The 25,239-nt window shown below is 41.0% G+C and overlaps 1 protein-coding gene across 1 annotated transcript; it reads right to left on the bottom strand.

The window, feature by feature from the left end:
- Positions 1 to 1,710: 1,710 nt before the first annotated feature.
- On the bottom strand, positions 1,711 to 24,841 carry LOC309593793 (uncharacterized protein; the record flags this gene model as incomplete). The annotated part of the gene is made up of 8 exons (XM_082318866.1): positions 1,711 to 1,844; positions 3,325 to 3,415; positions 4,804 to 4,910; positions 9,165 to 9,275; positions 11,058 to 11,134; positions 11,996 to 12,134; positions 13,229 to 13,350; positions 24,745 to 24,841. 8 exons carry the CDS (start codon positions 24,839 to 24,841, stop codon positions 1,728 to 1,730), a joined length of 861 nt encoding a protein of 286 aa, XP_082174992.1. The 3' UTR covers positions 1,711 to 1,727.
- Positions 24,842 to 25,239: the final 398 nt, after the last annotated feature.

Below are 25,239 nucleotides of genomic sequence, written 5' to 3'. Positions count from 1 at the left end.
TGACAATTGACTCGTGAGATTTTGCAGGACCTCTGGAAGAAGGAAGCAACGTTCCGACATGGTGTTTTCTTCTCACATGATAGTAGGGTTATGAAGTAGCTTTTTAAGACCCAGTCAGTTTTCCTTTTATAGCTGCCTATTTATACACTCCAAATTCAGTCACAGCTTCCACTGTACTGTACTGATTACTATAGTGCTCATTTCCTCATTCTGAATTGCACATGCATTTCTTTTCTCATTTTTTATTCTCTCCTTGTTACATCTATTAGCCTTGCATTAACTCCACCCCATTGCTTAGCCTCTCCTAGGTTCCCTTTCTAGGGGCATTTGTCTCATTGACAACTAAGTAATCAACAGTTCAGTTATTGTACTTTAATAAAATAAACATTTTAAGAAAAACTTTCCATCTTTGTTCATTTTTAAATGCATGAAGAATAGATTCAACACAGTATTTGGGCAGCCGTTCAGTATCATTCAAGTGATACTGAAAACATCCTCCTTCACTCCAAACAGACCATGAAAAATAAGAACTCTTAAAACTCACTATCCTTTCTACAGTACCATTTACTTACCATGTTAGTGAGTGCCTAATGGCCACTGCTCCTTTTTGCTTACAGCGTATATTATCAAGTTCACTGACCTGTAAATCATCTGAAGACTGAAATCCAACTTAAAGTCTTCCCATTTGCACTAGACATAGGTTGTGTAGCAAACTTTTAGACACTAAAAATGCTTCTAAATTCACAATGCACTTAGTCCAAAACTCCTGAAGTTAATATTTCTGCGCTTGGATTGTTAATGTTTGCTAAAAAAATGAAACATTCTTCAGCTGACTAAAAGCTTCACATCCTTAGAACGTAAAATCTAAATATAAATGTGGTGGGCGTATGTGGATCTTTTCTCTCTGAGGAGGCTCTGTTACGAATTTCCAATGTTTTACGCCACCACCAAGCCTCCGCTAAGTCGTGACACCTGTTCAGAATTTTCAGCTTCTTAACCCCTTATTACACTTCCTACCATTCCCAGCAGAAGTGCAGGAAGTGGAACGGAGTTCTGTCGTCCCAGGCTTGCTGTATTAATTCTCAGTGGCTCCTCGGTGTCTTTTGGTATTTTACATTAATAGCCACCTTAAGGACAACTAACTAAATGTAAGGACTTGCTTCTCATAACTGATGCCAGTAGATGCTCTGGTTATCAAGCAGACCCTGGAAAGAAAACCTACAAATTCCACAGGAGGAACATTAAAAAGAATACTGTTAATAATAAATATTATTACTGATAATAATAAATAGTCTATGCCAAAACAAAACAGCAAACTCTAATGTACTGCAGCTTTTAAGTAACATTATGCTAAATGCATTCTTATCATTCACATTAATAATGATTCGCTATTCTTAGGTTTGATATATTTAGCAAACATTAGCAGTGCACAATGCTAGTGAACAAAAATTCTTTTAGCATCAGTATGTAGCCACTCTTTCTAACATTTCTGCAAAAAGTAAACCATAAGGATATCTCCTAGTTAAAAGTCAATATACTCTGTTGAGACAGAATGCCTCCATAAGAAAACCTGTTTCAAAAGACTCTTTTTCATTACAAACCACAGATATGACTCAGATTAATCACAATAAGAATTTTGACCGGATTTATTCACACAAATCAATCCAAATTCATTTCAGATCCAAAATAAATGATATTACAAGGATACTAGCAAATTTTTCCAGGTACTAGAGAATCTTGTATAAATGTATTTGTTCAAGTGCTTCTCTGTCAACATCCTTTTCCATATACACATCATAGTTTAGCTGCATCTCTTCGACCCATTGGCTGAGCTGTATATCTGTCTGAAACAATGAAAACATCCTTAAATTAACACAACGTTGAGAAACACAGCAGGAGTTTCAAGGTCAGTACAACATTAAGAAGGCAAGACATAATAAGAGAGATTAGTCATTCCAAATTATGCAGCAATGACAAATTCATTTCTGGAAATGCCATTTAACTTAAATAGGAGAGAATAAAGATAACTTTTACAAATTATCTCAGTCAATAGTCTAGATATTTGCTAGCATGTTACAACTGCTTCTCTGTATGCATTTGTATAAGCCTCAAGCATCCTGATCAGAGGGCAACATTCTGACAGAAGTGTTGAGGGAGCAGCTAACTGTACCATGGAAGAATCACAGGTACTTTCTTGTTTTACACCCAGGGAGTATTGTATTAAGGCTACACAGGGCTTCTCAGCTGCTGTGTAACTACTGCCTACTCCAAGAAAAGGTCAAGTGACAGCATTGCTACTCCTGGGGCTGAGGATCTATTTCACCCAGCAGCATACAGGCAATAAGTGATTCAGTTTCTCTAAAGCAGACTACTGTGGCCAGCAAGCCACTGTATAAACAACCTTGTCATGTATGATCAGCGTTTTGTTTCCTAACTAAAGCCAGCCCACATAATTTGTCTAGGCATCATACACGTAACAACTGTAATCTACCGATGACCCATAGCAGAATGGACACAGAGCAGAGGTTGGTCCATCAGAAGTGGTTCCTGCTTGGGGTACAGCAGCAGCAGCACAGGGCGTTCAACGCCTTTGAAAGTTGCACTGTCGTCATGTTTGTTTCCAACTGCAATTTAAAGCTATGTCACCAATCCAAGGATGGTAATCACTTGGCTAGCTGGGAGACCACATCTCTCCCTAATCTGTACTTCTAACAGCTCATACTGGCATATTATGTGTAATTTTCCTTGCTGACAGCAGGTCAGAAGACAAGAGTATCCTCAGGGATGGTCCGTCTTCAATATGTCCCTTTCTCCCACTGGCTTAACAAAACAGTTTGTCATGTTTCAAGGCAATGTGCAAATGTAGAGCTAAATAGAGAAAACATTTCAAGGTTTTGCCTCTAGAAGTTTATAAATGGATCTGTACTTCTGAGGCTCTACCCCTCTACCTGGAAGAAGTCTGATGGAAGTGGATATCACAAAATTTACTCATGTCATAATATGGCTTTGCTAACGTTCTGTGGGTTTTTTTAACCTCACAGTTAAGGTATTGTTCGTAACACACATGATAATACAATGATTCATGCAGCCTACTGATATAGGCCGGGATTTCCATTTTACAGGTGGGGACAATCAAAGTACAGGAAGATGTGTTGCTGGTCAACCCAGAAACAGAATCCAGAGTCCTACATCTTTTAATCTACACATAAAATTACATATCCTTCCTCAAAGCAATACTGGCAAGCAGCTAACCTCAACTACAGAACTGCCACTTTCACAGAAAGCGACAAAATGTGTTCGCTAAAACTGGCTGAGGAAACTTACCTGGAGCTTTGAGAGCGATTCTCTAAGGCTTGGAACTGTCACTAATAAGGACCCTCTTTTCCTTACATTACAAGCGATAAATTCCCAAGCTCTGAAACATATTTAAAAGTAGGTCACCAATTTTCAGGAAATAAATCACAGTTGATATAAAATGAATCTAACACTTTTACAGTTCGGTGGCCAGAGGTAGACTAAGTTTAAAGACTTGCTATACATGCTTATCAGTCACTATCAATATTTAAGCAAATATCTTTGTATGAACAAAATCAAGCTTTGTATTAAAAACAGAGGGAATATATGGTCTTACAATGTTACATTTTGTAACTTTTTAACTCTGATACATACATGCATGTCATTTTGCACTGTCAACACCTTCACTTTGGACTAGGATTAAAGATCGACATTTGTTCCCTTTAAACTTTTAGTTTTGAAGAAAATCCAGTCTCTGAGTGCACTGTTTTATTAAGCTTAACAAGCTGCTCTTTACATACATACTTTGCAGTCGTGACAAAATACTTCTCTTAAGACATTAGCAATCAGAGTATTTAAATATAGCCCCCAGCATTCCTTTTTTCTGATTTTGCAAGTCAGATCATTTCTCACAGCACAGCAATTCAGACTAAAAAGAATTTAATTTCCAGCATTCTTCAAATGTCATTTGTCTTCATGGTACTAATGCAACATTAAACCACTGCCCCTGAGTTCTTCAAGAATCAAATGAGTTCTCAGTCATGTGCCTAGAAACAAATCTCCTGGCAATTTGAAACACCCACTACCCTTCACCCATCCACTCTGTGCCTCTCTGGTTGACATTACCACTTGGTATCAAGGGCAGTAGGACAAGCCTTAGCTGAAACTGCTAGCGAAATGTCAGACTGTTGACTGGGATGGTGGAGACACAGGCACCCTTTCTTTTTGACTGCCTGTTCTAAAGGCACAGTGACTTTGGACAGTAAAGTTATTTACAGTTTAAACTGATACTGCTGCATTAGCAAAAGCTCATCTGTGAGTGTCTTGTACCTGAAAGAGAAGAACCTTAGCCACACGTTTGTTTGCTACCACATCCTTATGAACATACATTAGAAATATCATTAATAGCCATGTTTTGCAGTGCATCTATATTAAAGTTCTGACATCCACAAGTCGGTGACCTGTCGTCTTTCTGAAGATTAAGCTTTATGCTGATATAGTAATTTCAGATCCTTTAACAGCAAGATACTATTTTAACAGATCAGTGCAAGGATTCAGGGCAAGGTTTGGGTAAACAAAGTAGCAGTGTTTAGTGGGTTTAACAACAAACAACTGCCATAACACCTTTGCAGTTAAGTATAACAATTAAGTGTAGGCAGTTTAAAACAATTTCCTTATGTGATTTATGCATGTGACTTCAAAAAGCACAACCTTAAGGTTTTCCATAACTCACAAGGTTACACACACATTGCCAAAGAAATAGATTACTTGTTTGGACACATAGCTTACCTGGCCTGTTCCTGTCTGTCAAGAAAATATTCAAAGACATTATTCATTACAACAACATCAGCCTTCTGAAGAAGTGAAGCCTGAGTACAGATGTCTGCGTGAACCACCTGAAGGAGAAAAATTTCACAAGGCATAAATTAATTTAAGAGACAAATACAGCTTTCAAGTTGCCATGAAGCACGTCAACATAAAACAGCACCTGCTACCACCATTTTGAACCAGTCACAAAAACGGGTATTTCACTGGCTTCATAGTAGGTAAAACTGAAATAAATAACCAGAATAAGCTTTAAAAAATGAAAAAAATAAAAATCAGATTTATCTCCTCTAATTAAAATACTCAATTCATTACATTAAGTGAAATAAACTACATCTGACTTTTGGTCTAGAACACTGTGTGCCATAAAAGAGGACATGATGTATGTGATGGCTGTTACATTTCACTTACGTATAATTTTATCACAAATGCTCATTGATTTCAGGAAAGAAGCTAAGCTAGCTAAAGCTTTTTTGAGGATATTAGAAGGCATCTCACAGGCTCAGTGGGTTACTAAAGGATTATAGCTAGAAAAGACACTGCAGACCCAGGTTTGACAGCTGAATTCTCACGCCATATATTGGGACTGGGAATGCTGGAAAGGCAGGATGCCCAGGGGCACTGGAGGACAGCAAGTGCTTCACCTTACTAAACAACTGCCTCTCCAGTCAGCATAGGAGCTGGTTTGATTTCATCTACCTTCACCTACCAAAAAGGTTATTAGCACATCATGTCATTTTCAAACAGGTGAGATTATAGTGACAGGAGAATATGGATGCTCATTAACACTCTGACAAGATGTGTTTGATTTCTTCTTAAAAACGGAGAAATACATCACATCCTAAATCTGAGGAAAAACATAAATTGGAACATCTTTTGAAGGGATAAGGGAGAGAAAGCCAACCTGAATATTACTTGCATTCCACAAATTTTTTTGAAAGTGCATCCCTATATGTTGAAAATGGACAGAAAATCTGAACAACTTCTTTTCCTTCCTGTGTGACCTATTACTAGGTTGTGCTGGGAATATACTAACCTGATGGATTCAACATTCACATTTTGTCAAATCCTTCCAATATTGTAGAAAGGAATTCTTAATTCTCACAGGAGAGCGGAATGTTTTTACAGAAGATTAAAAGCACTTATCTGTTGAAAAACATTTTGCCCACTTAACAATATATCAGTACTTGTTGGGAGGGTAAATTACGTATGCCTCCTCATAACGAACATGCAAAGCATGCTGTTCTGATTGACAGAGGAAACAGATACTACCACCCCTGCAACTTGTAAGGGTTCAAGTGAGGAACAGATGACGAATTGCCACAGTTTATGACTCCAGTTCATGCTATCAGAATGCATTATAACAATTGTAATTACAGACAAATATTTCAGCATCAGTAATAACAGAAACAAAACTCTACCATTCATAAAAAATTAGGCATGACAGCATTTCATCTTTGAGAGCTATATTCCATGGGTTCTCTGGAAGTGCTCCAACTCTAACAAACAGCTTTATCTCCTTAAACACATGCCAAGTTGTTCACCACTGCCTGTAGTGAGTGGAAAGGAAGCAACTGTGTTCTTGTACCTTACCCAGAACTGGCAGGTTAGTGTTTGAAGGCTCTATCTCATTGAGAAATAGGGACAGTTTAGTTGTCAGAATGACTGGTCAAATGTCTACTTTCACCTCTAGTGTGTGGACATCTGAACTATTTATCCACTAGTTCATGAAAGTTAGAGCTTTTTAGGACATTTAAGATTGGCAATAATTTATCTTAAAACAGTGCACTGTAAACTGTAGCAGTACAGGAGCTGACTAAGAAGAAGTTCAAGCATTCAGGCAGCAGAGGAAAAAGACAGACCAGTCAGGCCACCACCAGTAGTCCTATATACAGTAGATCCTGGTTGTCAACTCATGTCCTCTGCATAAGGCCACTGCTAACTGTAGATTAAAATGAAAGACCATAAACTGGAGTGGTAGAGATATTATGGATATAGGCCTGACTGCTGCCCTGTTACACAGGCAACAGCCTCCTGCAGTGGGGCAGGACAGACAGCTATTGGCAAAACATGCCTCAGCTAGATCTGCCAGAACTCATGTACCAGAACCCAGATTTACCTAGACTGTACGTGGGATCTGGATCACTATTTCTGAAGCTAAGGAGACATTTTGCTTTACTCTCTTATTTTCAAGGGGCAAAAATAACAAAACCACAGAATTTCTGCACAAAAAAAACCTGAGCAGCAGTCCTTTAATCCAAACACAAGTGACTGGTGGACTGCTCCACCAGCGGACTTCCTGCAGCACAGGAAGTCATGATTAGCACTAAACTTTCTTACTGCCCTACTAATGGCAGTCCTAATATTTTAAGCCTCAATTCAGAAAGATGCTTAAACTACTGGGAAACTTTGAACATGTGTTGATGTTTCCTTGACTTGAATAACACTTAAACCTTAACTTAAAATTAGGCTGCATTTACAGAGTAGGTGACCCTGCTGACTAAAGTGACCTAAGCACCCCATTCTCCCCAAACACATCCTCATTCCTGTTGGGGAATGTGGGACCACCTAAGCACGTGTGGCTGCACCATGAGCCAGACCCAGGTATTGCTCCAGCCAAAACACCACTTTTTTGCTGGGTTCTTTTTCAGCAGGACCAGTTCCCTGACCTGCTTGGCTGTGTGCTGGCACAACAGAGGGGGCAGCAACTGATTTTAAAAGAGCCCTGTTGCCCAATGGAATACACACCAAGCCTTTCTTGATTACAGGCAATTTCTGAATTGAGGTCTCAAGTTTCCTAAGATCTGTTGAACTGTTTACTTTCCTCCCAACATCTAAGTGTTTGCTCAAATGGTAAAAGATGCTGAGCAACTTTCTATGTACTTTAACAAACCAAATGCTGACCCAAGAAACACAAGGTTCACTCAGAGATTTAGCCACTAAAGATATTATTCCATCCTGCTGTCCTTTGGGAACATACTCTAATAAAAATTCAGAATATCCTGAAAAAACAATCGTTATTTAAGAAAGGTCCCTTAAAAGTTTTTCAAATTTGTGTCATAAATTATTATCAGCAACTGGATTCTGACTATTTTTCAAGCTGGTATGCATCTCTAGAGAGGATTCATTTGGGGGTGAAATAAAAATCTAAGATTGAAATGTTCAAAGCAGTGTGATAACAGCAGTCATATGACTAAATTAGCATCTAATGAGACTCAAATAGCTAAGTCCTCAGGCACTGCTTTGAAAACTTATTATTTTCTTATCTTTATGCTCTGAAATGAATACTTCTGCAGAATTACAAGGTGTGAAGGAAAAACAAAAAGGCTTATAAAAAAGAATATACAAGGCTGAAAAGCATGCATATAGATCTCCAGCTCCACTGAGTTAACTTGACAGAGTTCCTAACTGAACTTTCAGTCTCATCACAATAAGGTGTTATAAACACAAAACATATGCAAAAACCAAAGGTTATGGATAAACTGGCAGCAACTGGGATTGAATTGGGCAACCCAATGATACTGCTTACCCTGTGTTAAATACTTTATTATTTCTTTCCAGTTTAAAATTGGTTACTTTAATTCCCAATAAATTACTACACCCAGCAGTTTGTGTGACTCCATTCAAGAGCACATGCATACAACACAGGATTAAAGTCAGTATTCTACCCATCATATTCAACTTACCAACTTTTGCTGGTAACAAAATAACTGGTATTCCCCAGGAAGGAAAAAAAAAAATTCTCATTAAAATAGAAGTAGTTATTTCCATAATGGGACTAGGGAAATGGTTCCCATAATGATATTACATTGTTTGAAACCCATTTTGTTTGTGGAAGGTACATACGCACTGACATTCCATGAAAGGAAATACCAATAGCCGTAAGTCCTTTAGGTGTTTTTAGATGTGAATTTGCAAATCCTACGAACATCTTTCTGCCAACGTTAATGGAACACAGACATTCAGTTTTGTTATTCATGACGGATAACTCTTTACACACTCAGTTTCACACAAGTTAGTGGCAATAATATCATTGATTTCACTGGGAGAAACAGCTAAGATACATCTGTTTTGCGTGAGCCAGTAGGTAAGTCCATTCAGGAAAAAGGATAAGCGATTCAACACATGTTATCATATTTTGATAATTTCCCTCTTCCTCTCTGCTATGAGATTTTTTTTTCCTAATGCAAAGCCTTTGTTTAGGAACAAAACAAGCAAAGGCAGAAACTTCTTCTCAGAATGCTGATTTACCAGCCACTCACATAAACAGGATACCTAGTACACAGCGGTTAAAAATATACACACTAAACCACATATTTAGTTACCTTTATTCTGTCAATGAACTGGTATTTTGTAATCATCATTTCTTGCAACTGGCAAAAGTCTGCATTCATTTCTACTCCATACAGTTGGGATGCTGAGCTATAAAGATAACCCTACATTAGGAAAAGGAAATTTAGTAACTGTGATGCCTTTAAAACAAGTTCAAAAATTTCAATTAAAATGGAAAAAATAAAACACAGGTTAAGATTAAGAAAGCATTTTAAAACAGCAAATTGAAAAACGTCTTTCAGTGGACGTGACATGTTTTTCAGAGCTAAGCCCCTGATTTGGCAATTCCCACTTACGTCTCCCGAATTTTAATAAGAGATCCAAAATGACACGTCAAAATAATAAAAAGAAAAGGAAAGCTCCAACTTCACTTCAGTTGCAAAATAGATGGAAAATGGTCTAAGAAGGAAAAAACCAGTACAAACCAAGTTACACAAATAGTGTGAAAAGAAAAGACCGCACATTTTTGTTTCTTGGGAGAATGGAAGAAGAAAATAGCAAGAGAAAAAAAAAACAAACCATGAGACAGACACATAGTCAAAGTGAGTGAAAATGGAGGACAATGTACCAGTAATATAATGGGATATTTTGGTACAGAGTCTTTGTCAGCACCTCTAAGTATTGTATTACTGCCATTTTCAGGTGCTTCATATAGGTACATATGAAAAAAGATAAATTATCCCTTAATAATAAGCTCCAAATAATGGTTCCGTTTCAGACTGAGACTGTGGAAAGTTGTTGGAGATGTTAGGCAAAAAAAAGTACAAATCCTTGAGCCTACAGGGCCCTAATAAAGATATTGCTTTAAGTGCCATTGTCTCCACTGAACACCATAATTACACTTTGCCAACAATGGCAAAGGCAAACAACCAATGCTGAAGATACAGATTATCTGAGATATCTATGTATTACAATCGAAGTATTGACGTTTTCTGAAACCATTCAACTCAGAGAGCAGAAAAGCAACCTGTGAAGCTGAAGTCACCCCTCCTCCAACACAAGCCAAGAACATGATTAAAAAGGAGAACTCTTTCTTTAAAACGTTTCCCCTGCTTTATCTTGAGACTATCTATCTTCTACTACAACAATACAAGCATTTAAGTACTTTAAAACAAATTCAGGCTAGCAAAAGTGTTACCATTTAAGGACCCAATGCTGCAAATATTTACAAATGGGAGTAACTTTCCTCATTTGAGTAGTCCCAAAATTAGATTGTTCAGATGAGTAAAATTACATGCTCCAGCGTTTCCAAGATTGAGCCCTAAACAGCCATTGACTTTTGTAAGAAAGTTGTAATGTGTGTTTTGCATTGCTGTTGGCCATATGTTGCACCAGCCATGCCAAAAGCAATCAAAATTGCACTCAAGTTTCTCGATGAAGTATTTTATGTGCATTTTAAAACGCAGAGCAGGACAATATGTTTTTGGAGACAAATTCATATCAAAGTCTTCCTTTGTATAATTTCACAGTTTTTCAGCTTCATAAAGGAATTTAACATAACTAATCTATATATAGACATGGTCAAGACATAGAGGACAAACTTACGAAGGAGAGAGAGAGCAGGAACTAGCAAAAGAGCAGCATGTGTGACAGCAATATGCTACTCTGTTGGACAACAGACTTTTCCTCTCCATACACAAGATCATTTGTATTCCCTCTTGTGAGGAACAGAACAAGAACTGAAATCGTGAGTAAACAGCACCTTATACTGTTCAGAGAGTCAGATCAGAGGTGCCTCTCAGAATGGCCCGTCCAAGATGGAGTAACAAGAGTAGGCAGTCAGAGAAGAGGGAAAATGTTTGTCACAGTAATAAAATATGAATTCCTGTGCTGGAAGTTACCGCAAATAGCACTGCACCAAGCCTGGAGCCAACGTCAACCACTACCTTTCCTGTCAGGTCAGGCAGTACATGTTGATAAAGAAACTTCAGTTCCATGAGGGAAAAGGAATGCGAAATAAACTCTGGGAAATAAGAACAGAACAAAGGTGTTGGGTGGGCAGTACTACCTACTGTGTTATTAACCAATTAAATATTAATCTGAAGAGTTATCATCACTGAAAACCTGTATGGTTTCCTGCCTGAACTAGTGTTGGGGACCCTGGAAAACCAGGGTTTGCAGATCAGAGGTAGCCTGGCCAGCAGTCTGTCCCGAGCCTAGGGATTCCTTCCCTTACATGGAGAATTTTGAAATCCTTCATGAAACTGAATTACCTTTTTCTGCACAGTGACATATAGTAAAGAATACAAACCAAAGTAATTTGGAATTGTTTAAGTGAAAAAGGAAACATGGCACCTAAGGCTCAACACAATTCATGCAAACCTTTTTATGGGCAGACATATTAATAGCTTGAATTTCAACTCCAAGGTTTTAAGGAACGGAATGTTCTCCATATAAACCATTCCTCCTTCAATGCCTGCGCTATACTGGCGACAGCACTGATCTGTACCACACCACACACAAGCTTTAAGACAGATGGTGCTTTCTACTGCTTTTCAGCATGTGAGAGGAGACTGAGGCTACTGCATGGACTCCTACAGTATTGTCTTCCTTTTGCATCTTCCTTTTCAGTGGTACATAGCCCTGCCTCTTCCCTGCCCAGTTTTTGTGGGCAACTAGTGTCACTCATACACTGCAAATTAATTCAACTTACGTGTGTAGGAGTCTCCTTCCATTGGTTATGGGAAATAATTCTGGGCTGTGTACTGCACCAGTCTGGACAAAGTCCTCCATCAGCTGGATGTTGTGTTGTCCAGCTGAGTCAGTGCGCAAACCAGTTTAGTTAAACTGAATTTGTTTCTCATGTTCCCAAAGGAGCACTTACCTAAAGATGCAGTCTTGTATGAGCCACACTCTGTGCAGTAGCTCCTACTCATTTTCCCCTCCTCGCACAATGAATCAACAAAATCATCATCATAAAGGAATGCATCAACATGAATCATGGGCAGTGGATGCTGGTGTATCTGAGAAGAGGAACAAAACCTAAGAAAGGCAGAACCAAGTCTCTTAATTTCACTTACACTGTTACACAGTTAATTGTGCCACCTTTCCCAAAATCACCGAGATCCAAGTTTTTCCCTACTCAAAAGTTACAAATCAAAATTAAACCATACAAATCCCGCACGTAAACTGGATCATCAAATTCCAGTGAAATAACCAGTAAGTGGAAGTCAACAAAGTAAAGCAAGGTGGTTTCAATAGCTGAGTAGGGGACCTGCTGTGAATTTTGTCTCCTTAGTGCTTGCTTGGCTATAGAGGAGGTACAGGGTAAAGGAAGCTTTTTCTCTTCCACTTTAATGAGGAGAATGTAACTTAAGTTTAGGAGAAAGGGTAATTTTGATTCTCAACTTCAACAGTCTGAATGTTTTCATCTTCATGCCTTATGCCTCAATCTAGAAACACCCCAGATTAACACGGGTGTCATTTTCAATCAAAAGCATACCAGTTGGGATGCTTGCCTTCTCAGCATTTCAAGGGGTATAATCTTCATCCTCCTACTCCTCTTTCCTCCCTCTCCCAGGCTTGATGTATGGGGCCAATCCACTCTTCCCATTTTAGAGCCACACACCACTTCTCTGGGAAATGCGTTAACTTTCCACCTATACTGACAGCTCAAGTAGAAAAGGTGCTCTCCCCTCCCACAGGACTCACAGCCCACCTCTTTCTGAGCCATCAGAATCTGAAAAGAGCTGGAAATCATATCTGGGCTGCCCACATTATGGCAACAGCAAAACACTGGCCCTGTATTTCTGTTTTCTTTAAGGGGGCTGTTAGAGTCTATTATGGAGCTAGCATTAAAGAATCACTGTGACAGGTGCCATACCACACAGAATGAAAGCTATGCCAAACGACTTATGATCAAAGTATTAAGAACTATGAAGCAACTTTCTTGGGGTCACACAATCATGCAGCAACAGACCTGAGAACCAAACTGAGATTACCTATACCTCAATCCCATGCTCATTCTCTGTTACGAACTACTACTAAAACTGAAATCAGCATAGTCCCCAAATAAATGATGTGGTTCAGCAAAAGGAGACCATAACAATTAGCTTACTTTCTCAATAGCTTGATGTTCCGAATTAAACATCGCCTCGATGGGTAAACGATTCCGCAAATCTTCAGCAATATTTTTGAGCACAACATCATTGTTGCTCACCACAAGCTCATCAAAGTCATCTATAAATCAAGACAAAAAAAAAAAAAAAAAAAAAAACAAAAAACCAAAACCTGAACAATCATATGTAGATCATGTGGACTAAGTGGTGACCAGTATAATACAGTTGCAAGACATAAACAATACCAGATGGATACGGTTTTTATTTGAAATGCATTTTTCAGGCTTTGTTAGCTTTTCCAGCCAATGACAGATTTGGATTGTAATAACTTTGCCACTTAAAATAAACGTAGTGCTTTTTTGAAATCTCAAATTATTTTCATATTTATAAACTTATAACTCATATATGATGGTCTGGGCTGCCACCAAAGTGATACTGTTTCAGCTTAAGATATAAAAACATCAAAGATGTTTTTGAACTATTGGAGAAATTACAAAACTCATAGTTGCCTGAATGCAGGTTTTTTTTTTAATACAAGTTTCTCTTTATACATACCATCTTTCTAATAAAGTGGTTACAAAAAAATCAGGGATAATGCACAGTTCAACAGTTCAACTCACAATACATTTTACATGACTTAAACTATCAAAATATTTCGAATGTGAAAGAAAATAGGAATGGATGTAAACCAGTACGTTTTTGCAAAGCCACACTAAATCTTGCTAGTTTTCCAGGATACCTCTGCATTACTTTAACACCTTTTTTTTTTTAAGACATCTAGAAAAAAGATCGAGAGGGAACCTTGGGAAGTCACCAATCCTTTCTTCTTCCAAGGCTGAAATCAATAATAACTGTCACTACTTCTCCAAACCATTCTTTTAGAAAATATTGTTAATGCTGGAGACTCTACAACCTCCCTTAGCAATCTATTACAGTGCTTGACTACACTTACTATTAGAAAGGAATACTTTTCTTAATAACTGATCTAGATTTCCTCTGCCACAATTTAAACTCAGTACTCTCTGTCACTCACAATGGAAATAATAGAAGAGTTTGTTCCTCTCCTGTATATAGCAACTTTTTACTTCTTTAAAGACTTATGCATTCCACCAGTCTTCTTTTCTAGAAGAAACAAGATCCACTTATCCAACCCTTTTCTGCATTCTTTCTAGGAGTCTGATCATTCTCATCACTCCCCTTTTGATCTTCTGGACTCTCTCATCCTTTCTGACCTGCAGTACTGAGAACTAGACACATTACTCCAGCTAAAGGTTTATTTGCACCAACCAGACTTTTCACATCTTGCAGCCAACATCCTGCTTACACACCCCAGTTTCATGTTAGCCCTATTCCTAACTGACATTCAGCATGAGATCTGCTGTACGCCCGTACTCTGTTCCTTTTCTGTTATGTTTTCCTCAAAAGGACTGGATGAAATTTTTTGTCTGGACATCTCACTGCTCCGAGAGCACCGAACGGGTTCTAAACAAAGGCACATCTCAGGTCAAAACTACATACCCGTGAAAGAAACAAAAACGACACAACAAAAAGCAACCACAAACCTAATCCTGAAAAAAATACCAAACCCATCTATTGATTCTTGTCTAAAAATAGACATGTTTGCGCTCTCTTCCCCATCCTTTCTGGTTTGTTTCTTGCTCTATTTAGACAGCCACCATGTTGGGCAGGGAGTGTGGTTTTTACATACATGTATATCACCCACCAAAAAAAGATCTGACAGCTTTAGAGGTGTTTAAAAAAAGTGAATATTTGTTAGCACTGCTGTCCCAGGTGGGAACATTAGTATAGACAAGCTTGATGGCAAGCAGGTTCAAAATAAATCTATAAAACCTGCTACAAGTTTCTCTATGCTAATATACCTAATCTCTCCTGTGGAATACAGGCAATGCTAGAAACAGTGAGAAGTTTTAAGGCTAGTATAAGAAACACAGACCAGCTAAACTTTTAACTATGAAATGCTTCTGAAATGCTTTTTGCTTAAGCACTGTAGTGAGAACAATATGATTAAAGAAACCCTCATTCATTAGTGCAAGACACTCTCTTCTTAGAGTGTAAATGTAAATGGTTCTTTCAACACGTCCCAAAAGTAACTCCAACAGATAATCCTGAATCCTCCAGCGTAAGCAGCAGAAACTTTAAATCATCTGGATTTCCTTAACATATATTTGGTTTATTATTTATTAAATGTATAGCAGTAATGCTCCAAGGCCCTGATGGGCACAATACCATTGATAGTTGTTACACAATAGGAAGACAATTTGCTGTTCCAAAGAGCTCACAGTTAAGTTCTCCAGAACCTCAGCTCCTAAAGAGATGCAGACTTTGCACTGAGGAACACAGGAGTGATAGAGGCGGCAGCTGCAACAGCAGCAGCACGAACAGCACAACAGGTGCAATGCAGCAACTCCAGCTTGTCAGCATTTTAATTTGAAACCTCTAATGAGCACCCATCTCCTGTTAACCTCACAGTCCATCCAACAACTTGCAGATTTGTTACGAACATCCCAGAAGCAGTGAGTGATTCTTCTGGTCAGCTCAGGGAGGATTTCTATGGATGTGACACAGCACAGAAGTAAACCCAGAGATTATGGGAAGGGAAAGCGGACAGATTTAACTGGTGCTTAACTGGGACTGTCAGCACCACGACAGGCCCTCAGAGCGCAAAGGAGCCACAGCTTGCTGAGGTGGATAACATCTGAGGAAGCAAGAAAGAGGAAAATCGTGCTACAGACAGAACGAGAGAGTAGAAAGCTGATATTAGCAGCTGTACAGACCAGTGCCTGTGGGCAATAAGCCCCTACATCTGGCACATGCTTTAAAACAATACTATTACTATGCAAGAGAGCTCATCCAGCTGTTATACTGCCTGTTAAGAGTATCAAATTCATATATAGCATTTAATGAAATGCAGGAAATGTTCATAGACCACCAGGCCAGCCACATCACACTGCAAATGCAGAACTTCAGCTCTCTTTCTCCCGGAGCTGGTGCGTCAATAGGATCTGCTCCCTCATGGCCTGAGTGACCTTCTCTGGCCAACATCAGGGTGGACAGCTGTCCAGGCTATTCAGTGCTCCAGCTCTACAGTAGAGAAATGGATACATTCAGTGGGAGATAGGTAGCACACCTATCTTCCTCAAATCCAGAATACCCCTTCCCTGCCTTCACTTCCATTTGTACAAGCCTTGTCACTACACTGACCATCTTACATGGGGCCCTCTGAGCTCTTCGTACAAAACAAAGTATGACATACAAGAGTTCTTGTGGATGCTCTGTATGAAACAGGTCCTAAGGAAAAATCTTACAACACATATGCAGCTCAAACGAAAAACTGTTGAAATGCTGATACTGAAAAACACATGACGAATGGAAATGCTCCTTCCCAACTATCAGTTAATACTGTAAAGCATAAGCATGCAGGGACAAAAAAAGAGAAGGAGGTTTGAACACAGTCCTTCCGAGATGACAAAATGGCAGCTTCGGCAGAAGCTGCGCATGCAACACTCTGCGCTTGCGTGTATGGTCTGCGACCGAACTCAGAGACCGAGAGTCGCCTCATTCCTGTCAAAGCAAGAAACAGCAACAGCTACGACAATAACTCATTTACTTTTGCAGTATGTAAATATTTATAGATTGCCATCAAGTACAGAACACAGGTGCCAAATATGAAAATATGCATTTCTGCCTCTGCTGGTACAGTTTTATCAACTCCACCCTTGTGTTTAACAAATTGTTCGCTCTTGAGAATCTCAGTATCACCTTACAAGGGATCTTCAAAGAAGAAACAAAAATAGAAAACTATTTTTTATATCATTTTAGTGCCTGTTATATATATGAAATGGAGAGTGTGCAAGCCAACCCGTGTTCATGGAACAGACAACTAACCAGGAAAGAACCGTACAGTTCATGAAATACTGCAAGATGAATCACAATCATTTGTTTATGGAGGAAGTCTGAGTGCATAGTGTTTGTATTTTACTTCAAAAACCGGTTCCACTGGATCTACTCAACACGCATTTATAAAATTTAATTAACACATTGCAAAAAGCCTAATTAACACCCTGGTGCTGCTCAGCCTTTCTACAGCAAATATAACACAAGCTAAGAAAACATCACAAAGCTTCACACCAGGTAAGAGAGCACCGCTATAGCAACATCTAAACATCCCGGCACTGCAAAATACATGATTGAAGACAAGCAATGTATGATTTCCGAATGACAACAGATTACATGTCACGTGGGAAGAAGAGGATTTAGCAAAGGCAACCATAACAGCAAGCACCTTGTGGTCTTCTAGATATATATTCAGACTCACAGAAGTAAAAAGCAAATATTAACATCCATGTTACTTAATATGAGGTTAATTTAATCATTCAGTGTGTTTTAATGATACTGAACAAACAGGTCAAGGAGGAAGTCCCACATCTCTAAAACCTTACTATCTCCTTTTTTGGCTAAACAATTTGAGAAGCAATCTGTGACCTCAGTATACCAGCCTCTTCAGGAACTCTGAATACTATTTCTATCCTTAAGCATGCTTTGCTATTGGTAGAAAGTAATCAGCTTTTTCCAATAGGAATATAACCAGAGCTTATTTCATTAGTTCTTCAAGTCTTTCACATTCATAAATTGAAAGAAGCTTCAAAGTTAAATTTTAAACAAGGGAAGTCATATACCTATTTTACAATCAGTAGTTTTCCCCCACCATTATTAAGTTTCAGTGACTAACCACCTAGAAGTACTTGGTATTCTTGAGACCTCTCTCGCAGCAGTATCATTTGTCACAACAAAGGAAATTAATGCCAATTCCCAAAGTTGGTGATTCATCAAATTAGAGGTAACAGCCCAATTTAGTTTACCAAACAACAGACTAGCGAAAAAGATTTTTGGTATGGCGTAATTTTAACAAAGAAAGAAATACATTCCAGTTAATGTGGCTCTGCAATGTTATTTTGATCTCTTCTGAAAGGATATTTTACTTGGATAAATCACTTCTACCAATTTGGATAAGAAGCCTTGCCCTAAATTGCTTTTTCACACACACACAAAAATCACATACTATACTGGTTACATTGCAAAAACCCATGCTTTCCTCCTTTTAAAGACTCATTCTACTTTAGTTCCACCTGCAGTGACAACAGTACCGAAAGGAAACATTAAAGACCATTTCCTGTAAAAGCGTCAAGTTTTTTCTTATACTATTTCCTATTCTTGTCTTGTGAAAATCATCATCTGATAATTTTACCTAGCAGGTCTGGGAACACAATAATGCCTAGATCATAAAGTACCTAACAGAAAAAGCTGGACAAACTTAGTCTGTTCCAAAGAGTATGATGAGAAGTTTCTTCTCCATATGCAGAACACTGTACCAAAGCAGCACGTCCACCATGGTCCAGTTAAGTTAATTTTTTTCAGGTACCCATCTGAACTTACAGCACTGACTGCGCTCAACTTTCAAGTCACAATACTAAATCCCACGCCAATCTCTTAAAAAGCTGGTTTGCTCCCAGTACAAGTGAATCCACAAGAAAAAAAAAAAATAATCATACTTAATTATACGTTGTTTATCCTTAACTTACAGGATTTGCAATGGTTTATTATTCAATGATTGTTTTGAGTAATACATCACTGTAGGAACAATCAGCCATTCAGACCAGTACATCCCTTTGAAATGCTAGCTTTATATTTAAATGTTTCTAATTAAATGCATGGAATGGAAAAAGTTTGTGAGATTGTTTTATTTTACTGTTACATGACTGAAAAAAAAAGTAAAAGCTAGTATTAGAACAGTCAGTTTTAGCCCTGCTGAAAAAAATATTTTTTAAATCTATCTTAGACTCCACGACAGTGCATGAAAAACCGTAAAGGGTCTTTTTATCACCTTATCTGTGCTTCATTGACATGAATTGAGCGACAGGCTTTTGTAGTCTGCATTAAAGCTCTAAGTACAGCAAAAGTGTTCAGTAGTTGCCAGTAAGTAGAGTGGTTTGGTGACTTCAATCTCGAAATTAGGATTCCTGTGTTTACTTCCTCTGATTCCTATACTTATACAGATAGCTTGATCAATTCTACTTTCACTGCGTATCTTCTCCAGCACCCATTCTTACCAAATGCAACCTCTCCTGCTACTGAAAGTTCTTAAGAGTCTGGGCAGCAGAGGAGCGAGAGGGAATGTGACCATGCACACATTTATGTAGAAGTTATACATCAAATTCTGGGACCCAACTGAGGGGGGATCTTCAGGGGGATTTCCCCAAGTGGTTTGAATTAGCTCTTGGGCTTCGCCCAAGTTTTCTTAGCCAGAACTTCTGGAACGTGGTTATTGCAGAAGGATATTAAAGCATTAATCATCCTATAATAAAAAAGTTCAGTTAAGACACCAAAGGTTCCTGTTATTCTTTCCAACTCTTATTATTTCATTTTCTTTGAGATCTAAGACTAACTCTGAAGAAAAGCTGGAATGCAAGTCACCGTGAAATGACGTACATTTCACTGCAGTGTGTGGGAAGAGCTGGGTGATTGCGAAACAGCAAAGCAGTGTTGCTAAGCAGCTGCCTTAAAACAGTAATGTCTTCCTCCATCATACGTAAAGATTTGGAATTTCTAGAATTTGCAATACCAAAAAGAAAAAAAAAAAAAGCATGACTGGTTACTTTATTCTGTATTCGTACAAAGAAGAAAATGAATAGCATCTTGCATACACTTACATTCCCGTAACTACCAAGGAAGATTAGTCAGAAATCATTAGAGTGAGAACTTGTTCAACGTTCTCTCAGTTCCACATATATAAAAGTCTTGTTTTTAGATAACTTGCTCTACTATAAAGTAATTTGGCTCTTCCATTGAAAAGTTTCTCAATAACATTCCATGCATACACCGTGCGAGTCAGAAAACACCAACTAAGTTAAACTAATAAACAAGACTGTCTTTGCGACAACACTGATCCTAAAGGGCAATTGCTATATGCAGGGATTTACTCTAAGGCTGCATGTACACATTACTTGGGAGAGAGGCGTGAGGGAGGAAGAAAGCCTGACTATAGCTAACACTGGAATCATGCCCAGTCCTCCTCAGCTGGAAGTAAAACTATAAGCTCAACATCTTGACAGAAACAGGAATAGGATGGCAGTAGAAGGGGGGGGGGAGAGAACCCACACACCACAGAAAAACAACTTATCTGTGAGGATGCCATTTTTGTTTCCATTTATCCTATCCTTCTTTGCTTACAGTTTTTTTCATTCAGAATATTATCCCCCCATCCCTACAACATCTTTTCTTTTGTTCATCAGAGGTTTCTTTCTTTCCTACATCTGTATTGCCAAAGACTAGGCTTTTATTTCTGCGTGGTACAGAGATCTGGTAACTTTTTAGCATCTCCCATAAAACTGTCTTTTCTCTGCACAGAGAGAACCCCAAATTCCCTAGCTGTATTCAGGGTACAGCAGCAGAAACCTAGGTACCAGCTCCTCACTATCCTCTGTCCAACCAATATTAATTATTACAGCACTAGCTAGGCGTTACAACAGGCAGTATAATTACTCAAGCGCAACAATTCTGAGGGGAAAAAAACCCACAGTAAAAGTTACTGTCAGTATGCAGCCACAGAAGCAGCTCAGAGAAACCATGCAGCAAGAACTGTCATCAAGAGTGCTGTGCTGGGGACATCACCCAAAATATTTGCAACTCCGGGGAAACTGCAAAAAGGGTAAAGGAACATGACCTGCTGGACAAATGCCTCTACTTACTTACTGTTCAGTGCTGCAGGAAAATAAAATGAGAGAGAGAGAGAGAGAGAGAGAGAGAGAGAGAATCTCTTTTACTCCAGTCCTGTACTTGCTCAGGGTGAAGAAAAAGAAAACTGGAGATAAACCAGAAGGATACACCCATTCAGAAAAAGCAGAGTGGAAAAACATGAACAGGTTAATGGGCCAAAGAGGCAATGAAACAGATCTTAATTAGATAACAACGAAAAGTCCTTACAAATAGGCACAAAGCTTTCTAATTCCCTCTCCTCTACCATATACCTACATGTACACATATATGTACGTTAAAGGGGGAGACTGCAACACCTCAAGATAGCACAAAAATTGGGCAAGCATTAATACTTTTACTTAAAATGTCATAATTAATAGATTCAGAAACTGGTAACTTCTACAAGCACTAGCATGAGACCGAATTCTATAGGCCAAATTCTATGCAATTTCTCCACAAATGTGGCAATCTGGGAAATAAAATTAGCCTAAGTAAGTCATACATGTCCCAAATGACACACCTGGGAACAAATATGGTTACCTATAGCTTTATACTGCACCAGCACTTGGCAAAATACAATCACAAACTGTAAGGAAATGCCAAAGATGCAGATGCCCAAAGTGCAACTTCATTTATCAGAAAATAAGTTAAGAGCATCCAGCCAGGACATTAACAATGATTATTTGTTTCTGAAAAACAGAGAGACAATCAGTATTAATTCTTATTGAGCACAAGCCTGTAAACAAAGACAATAAAATATCACGGATAGTGACTATAAGAATCCTAAAACAAAAAAGATTCTGAAGATGGCCTGCCAAGGAGACTACAGAGATCAAATTATATTCATTACTCCAGCTGCTTGATCCTGATTGCCCTACGTATCCTGTCTACCCAGTCCTCTGATCTACAGCATATGACCTAAAAGCCATTGAATGGCAAGTACAAAACTAATTATGTTAGTTTTAAGATGATGTACATGGTGAAGCAGCAGCAATCAGTATTGATGCAAACAATATAAAAATAGAAGGACACAGATTGCTCAGATGTACCAAGCACAAAATAGTTGAAAATTTGGAACCTCATCTATGCTTTAGCTTGTACCTTAATTATGAAGAGTAAATATGAAGCAAGAATATATATTCCCTTTCACTGAAAGACCTAGGCATGGATCTAGATCACTAAGATTCGGAAAAAAATATTTGAGAGATCATAATCTAATAAAGACCAGAAACGATAGCATACTTGTCTTTCACAGAAACTATCTATCTATAAGAATTTTTGGAAGCTGTAGCATAAAAAGAAAAATTTTACAAGTTATTCATTGACAAAGGATTTTTGCAAGTCTACATAAACTATGCCATTCGCTAAAAATTCCTGTGCTAGAGGTAAAGCACGATAATAGAATCAAAGTGGAGAAAAGAGTAAGAATGTGTTTCCTAACTGAAACAGTTTAGCATTTTCAAGTTTCACTAGTAAGTTCCCATGTGCTTTACAGTATTTGTAAAGGAGTCAGGAAGCTGAGAACGCCATATATGCACACCACACAAACTAACATCGTGTAGAAGGAGCTGCAATGATTTACATTAAGTGAACAAGCAGTATGAATGATTGCATATGAAATTCAAAGAGATTTTTAAATTAGAGCATATTGGATGGAAGAAAAACACTTCTAACAAGATTATTTACAGTAACCCAGGCACTGTTTAGCAAGCAGAGCATGCTACTGCATCCAGACAAGGACTCAAAAACGAAGGGATGAAATATTGCTTATAGCACATTGCTCTACCATTATGCCTATACACACATATGTGTAGACATACATGTGTGTATATATCTGTGTACGTACACACACACAGAAAATAAGACTATTTATAATTAACACTAACTACATCCATCAAACTTCAGCCTTCAAGTCTTAGGGAGCCCCATCCCTGCTCGAATCGTGAAGGCTGACTCGCAGATGCTCTGAAACATCTGGCAACGTCCTTGCTAGGGAAGACCCTGTTGGGGTGGGAGGGCGGCGCGCCCAGCGAGGAGGGTGAAGGCTGTGTCCCCAGCTGGCGCCTTTTCCGTAATGCCAGCAGAGGGCCCGCTCAGCCAGGGAAGGATCTTCCCTGCCTCTCTCCATCCGAGCGGCCGTGGGAGCTGCAAACCACCGGGCAGCGGTGAGCTTGCAGTTCCAAGTACCTGGATAGCCGGACAACTTCCAGGTGCATTGGTGGCCTTTGTGCAACAGTCCCCGTGTGTTTGCTTATGAAGACGTTTCTACGTTAAAGCGGAGGTGCTGGAACAGAAGACCTGAACAAGAAGAATAACTCTAGCGCAACAGGGCATGACTTGGGGAAGTAATGTATCCGGTGACCATTTTTTCCCACCCCAACGCATGGTCACCAAGGAGTGAGTTTACTGTCCCAACTGGCAATGATTAATAAACAGGACACACACTGGCTGCTTGAGACTGGATCAAAGGATTCGGGGGGGCCTTCAAGATTTCTATCTGCAATGCCAAAATGCAAATATACCCACTAACTAAGCAGCGTTTAGTCAGTTTATTCAGCATGGCACTACGTGCCTGCAGCTTCAGTGCACTGCCTATATTCAGGTTTTCCATGTCATCTTTTTGTTCAGTTGCAAATTAACAGCTTGTGCACTGACCCACATTTCCTTTCTTCATCTGTCATATGAGATGCTTGATTGCAGCATGTTGATGAAATTATACTGAGGCACAAACAAGAAAGTAAACAGAAAGCTACGTTATGATGACATTAAGCGGGGAAAGTAGTGTTTGCAAATTAGCTCAAACCGCTATCTGCAAGCTTCCAAAAGGTTGCTGTGAACATGCGTGAAGTTGAACAAGGCAAGACTAACGTCTGAAAATCTCCAGATATGCCAGGAGCAGAGCACCTCCGTGTGACCTCTAGCGTTTCACGCGGTAGAGTTTAAGAGGTTACCACCCCGGCTGTCCGTCCTGCTCTTCTGCCGGGAGCGACTGCCTCTGCAGCACAGCCGGCGGAACAACCCGGAGCCTGCACCTCAGCCGCGGCACTCGAGACCCCAAGCACGCCGCCAACTCCCGTTCCGACAGACACGGCAGCCTGCTGACTACGGCGGCCGAGAAACGCCGGCCGGTGCCAAGGGACAGCTTCAGGCACAGCAACCCCTGCTCGGAGCCGGGGGGGGCGGGCGGCACCAGACGGGCTGCCTGCGCCACGGCTCCAGGCCCGCCCTGCCTCCCCGAGCACCGCAACCCGCGGCGGCGGCCCCGCTCCCGGGCAGCGCCCCGCGCCCCGGCCAGGCGGCTCCGTAAGGGACGGCCTGGGGCGGGGGGCTGCCGGCCGGCACCCGCCCAGCCGAGCGCCCCAGCCCGGCCGCGGCTCCCCTCAGCCCGGCGACCGTTAGGCGGGCACGCGCGCGGCTGGCGCGCGGCCCCGCGGGGGAGGGAGGCCCCCCCCGCGCCCCGGCTACCGCACCGCCCGCCTCGCCGGCGGGGCTTTCCCGCAGGCCGGCCGCCGGCCCGCCACCGGGGATCGGGGGACGCCCGCTCGGTGCCGGCACCGTAACGGGACGGGGCGGCCAGGCCGCAGCTCCGAGAGCGGCTCGCCCGGCCGGGGTACACGGCTCAGGCCCGCTACGCCCACCGGGCCTCCCCCCCGCGACCGGGGCCTGTCCGCGGGGCCCCGCCAGCTGCCGGGCGGCGGCAGCGTCACCCGGAGCGCGGCGCCCGGGGCCGGGCCGCGCTTACTGGTGTTGCGCATCCAGTGCAGCAGGCGGGGCAGGTCGGCAGCGCACGTGCCCCGCACGGCGGCCAGCACCGCGCGCCGCGCCGCCGCCAGCTCCATCGCGCCGCCGCGGGGGGGCGCCGCCGCCGCCGCACGGCTGAGGCGGGCGGGGCCTCGCGCCGCGCCTGCGCGGGCCCCCGCCCCCCTCCGCCGCCCGCGCGCGGCGCGCACACCCGCCCGCTAGCGCGCATGCGGGAGGGCGCCACCGCCCCAGGGGCCTCGCGCGCATGCCCGGTCTGGCCGGTAAAAGGCCTCCCGCCGCGCATGCTCACGCTGCCGCGCATGCTGCCGGCCCCGCCTCCCCTCCCTCGGTGCGCACGTCCGTGGGGAAGCCCTGCCCTTTCCCCGCCTGCCCGCCCATAAGCTGGCGCGGCGCAGTTGCCGGCGGTGCCAGGCCGTTTACCCGGGGCCACCTTAAGGAGGCAGCGGGCGCGCGCGGCCCGGAAGCGGAAGCGAGG

This window comes from Platalea leucorodia, assembly GCF_965183815.1.
Source record: "Platalea leucorodia genome assembly, chromosome: 7".
Lineage (NCBI taxonomy): Eukaryota > Metazoa > Chordata > Aves > Pelecaniformes > Threskiornithidae > Platalea > Platalea leucorodia.
The sequence above is the reverse complement of the archived record's forward strand: the minus strand, read 5'-3'. Positions and strand labels throughout refer to the sequence as shown.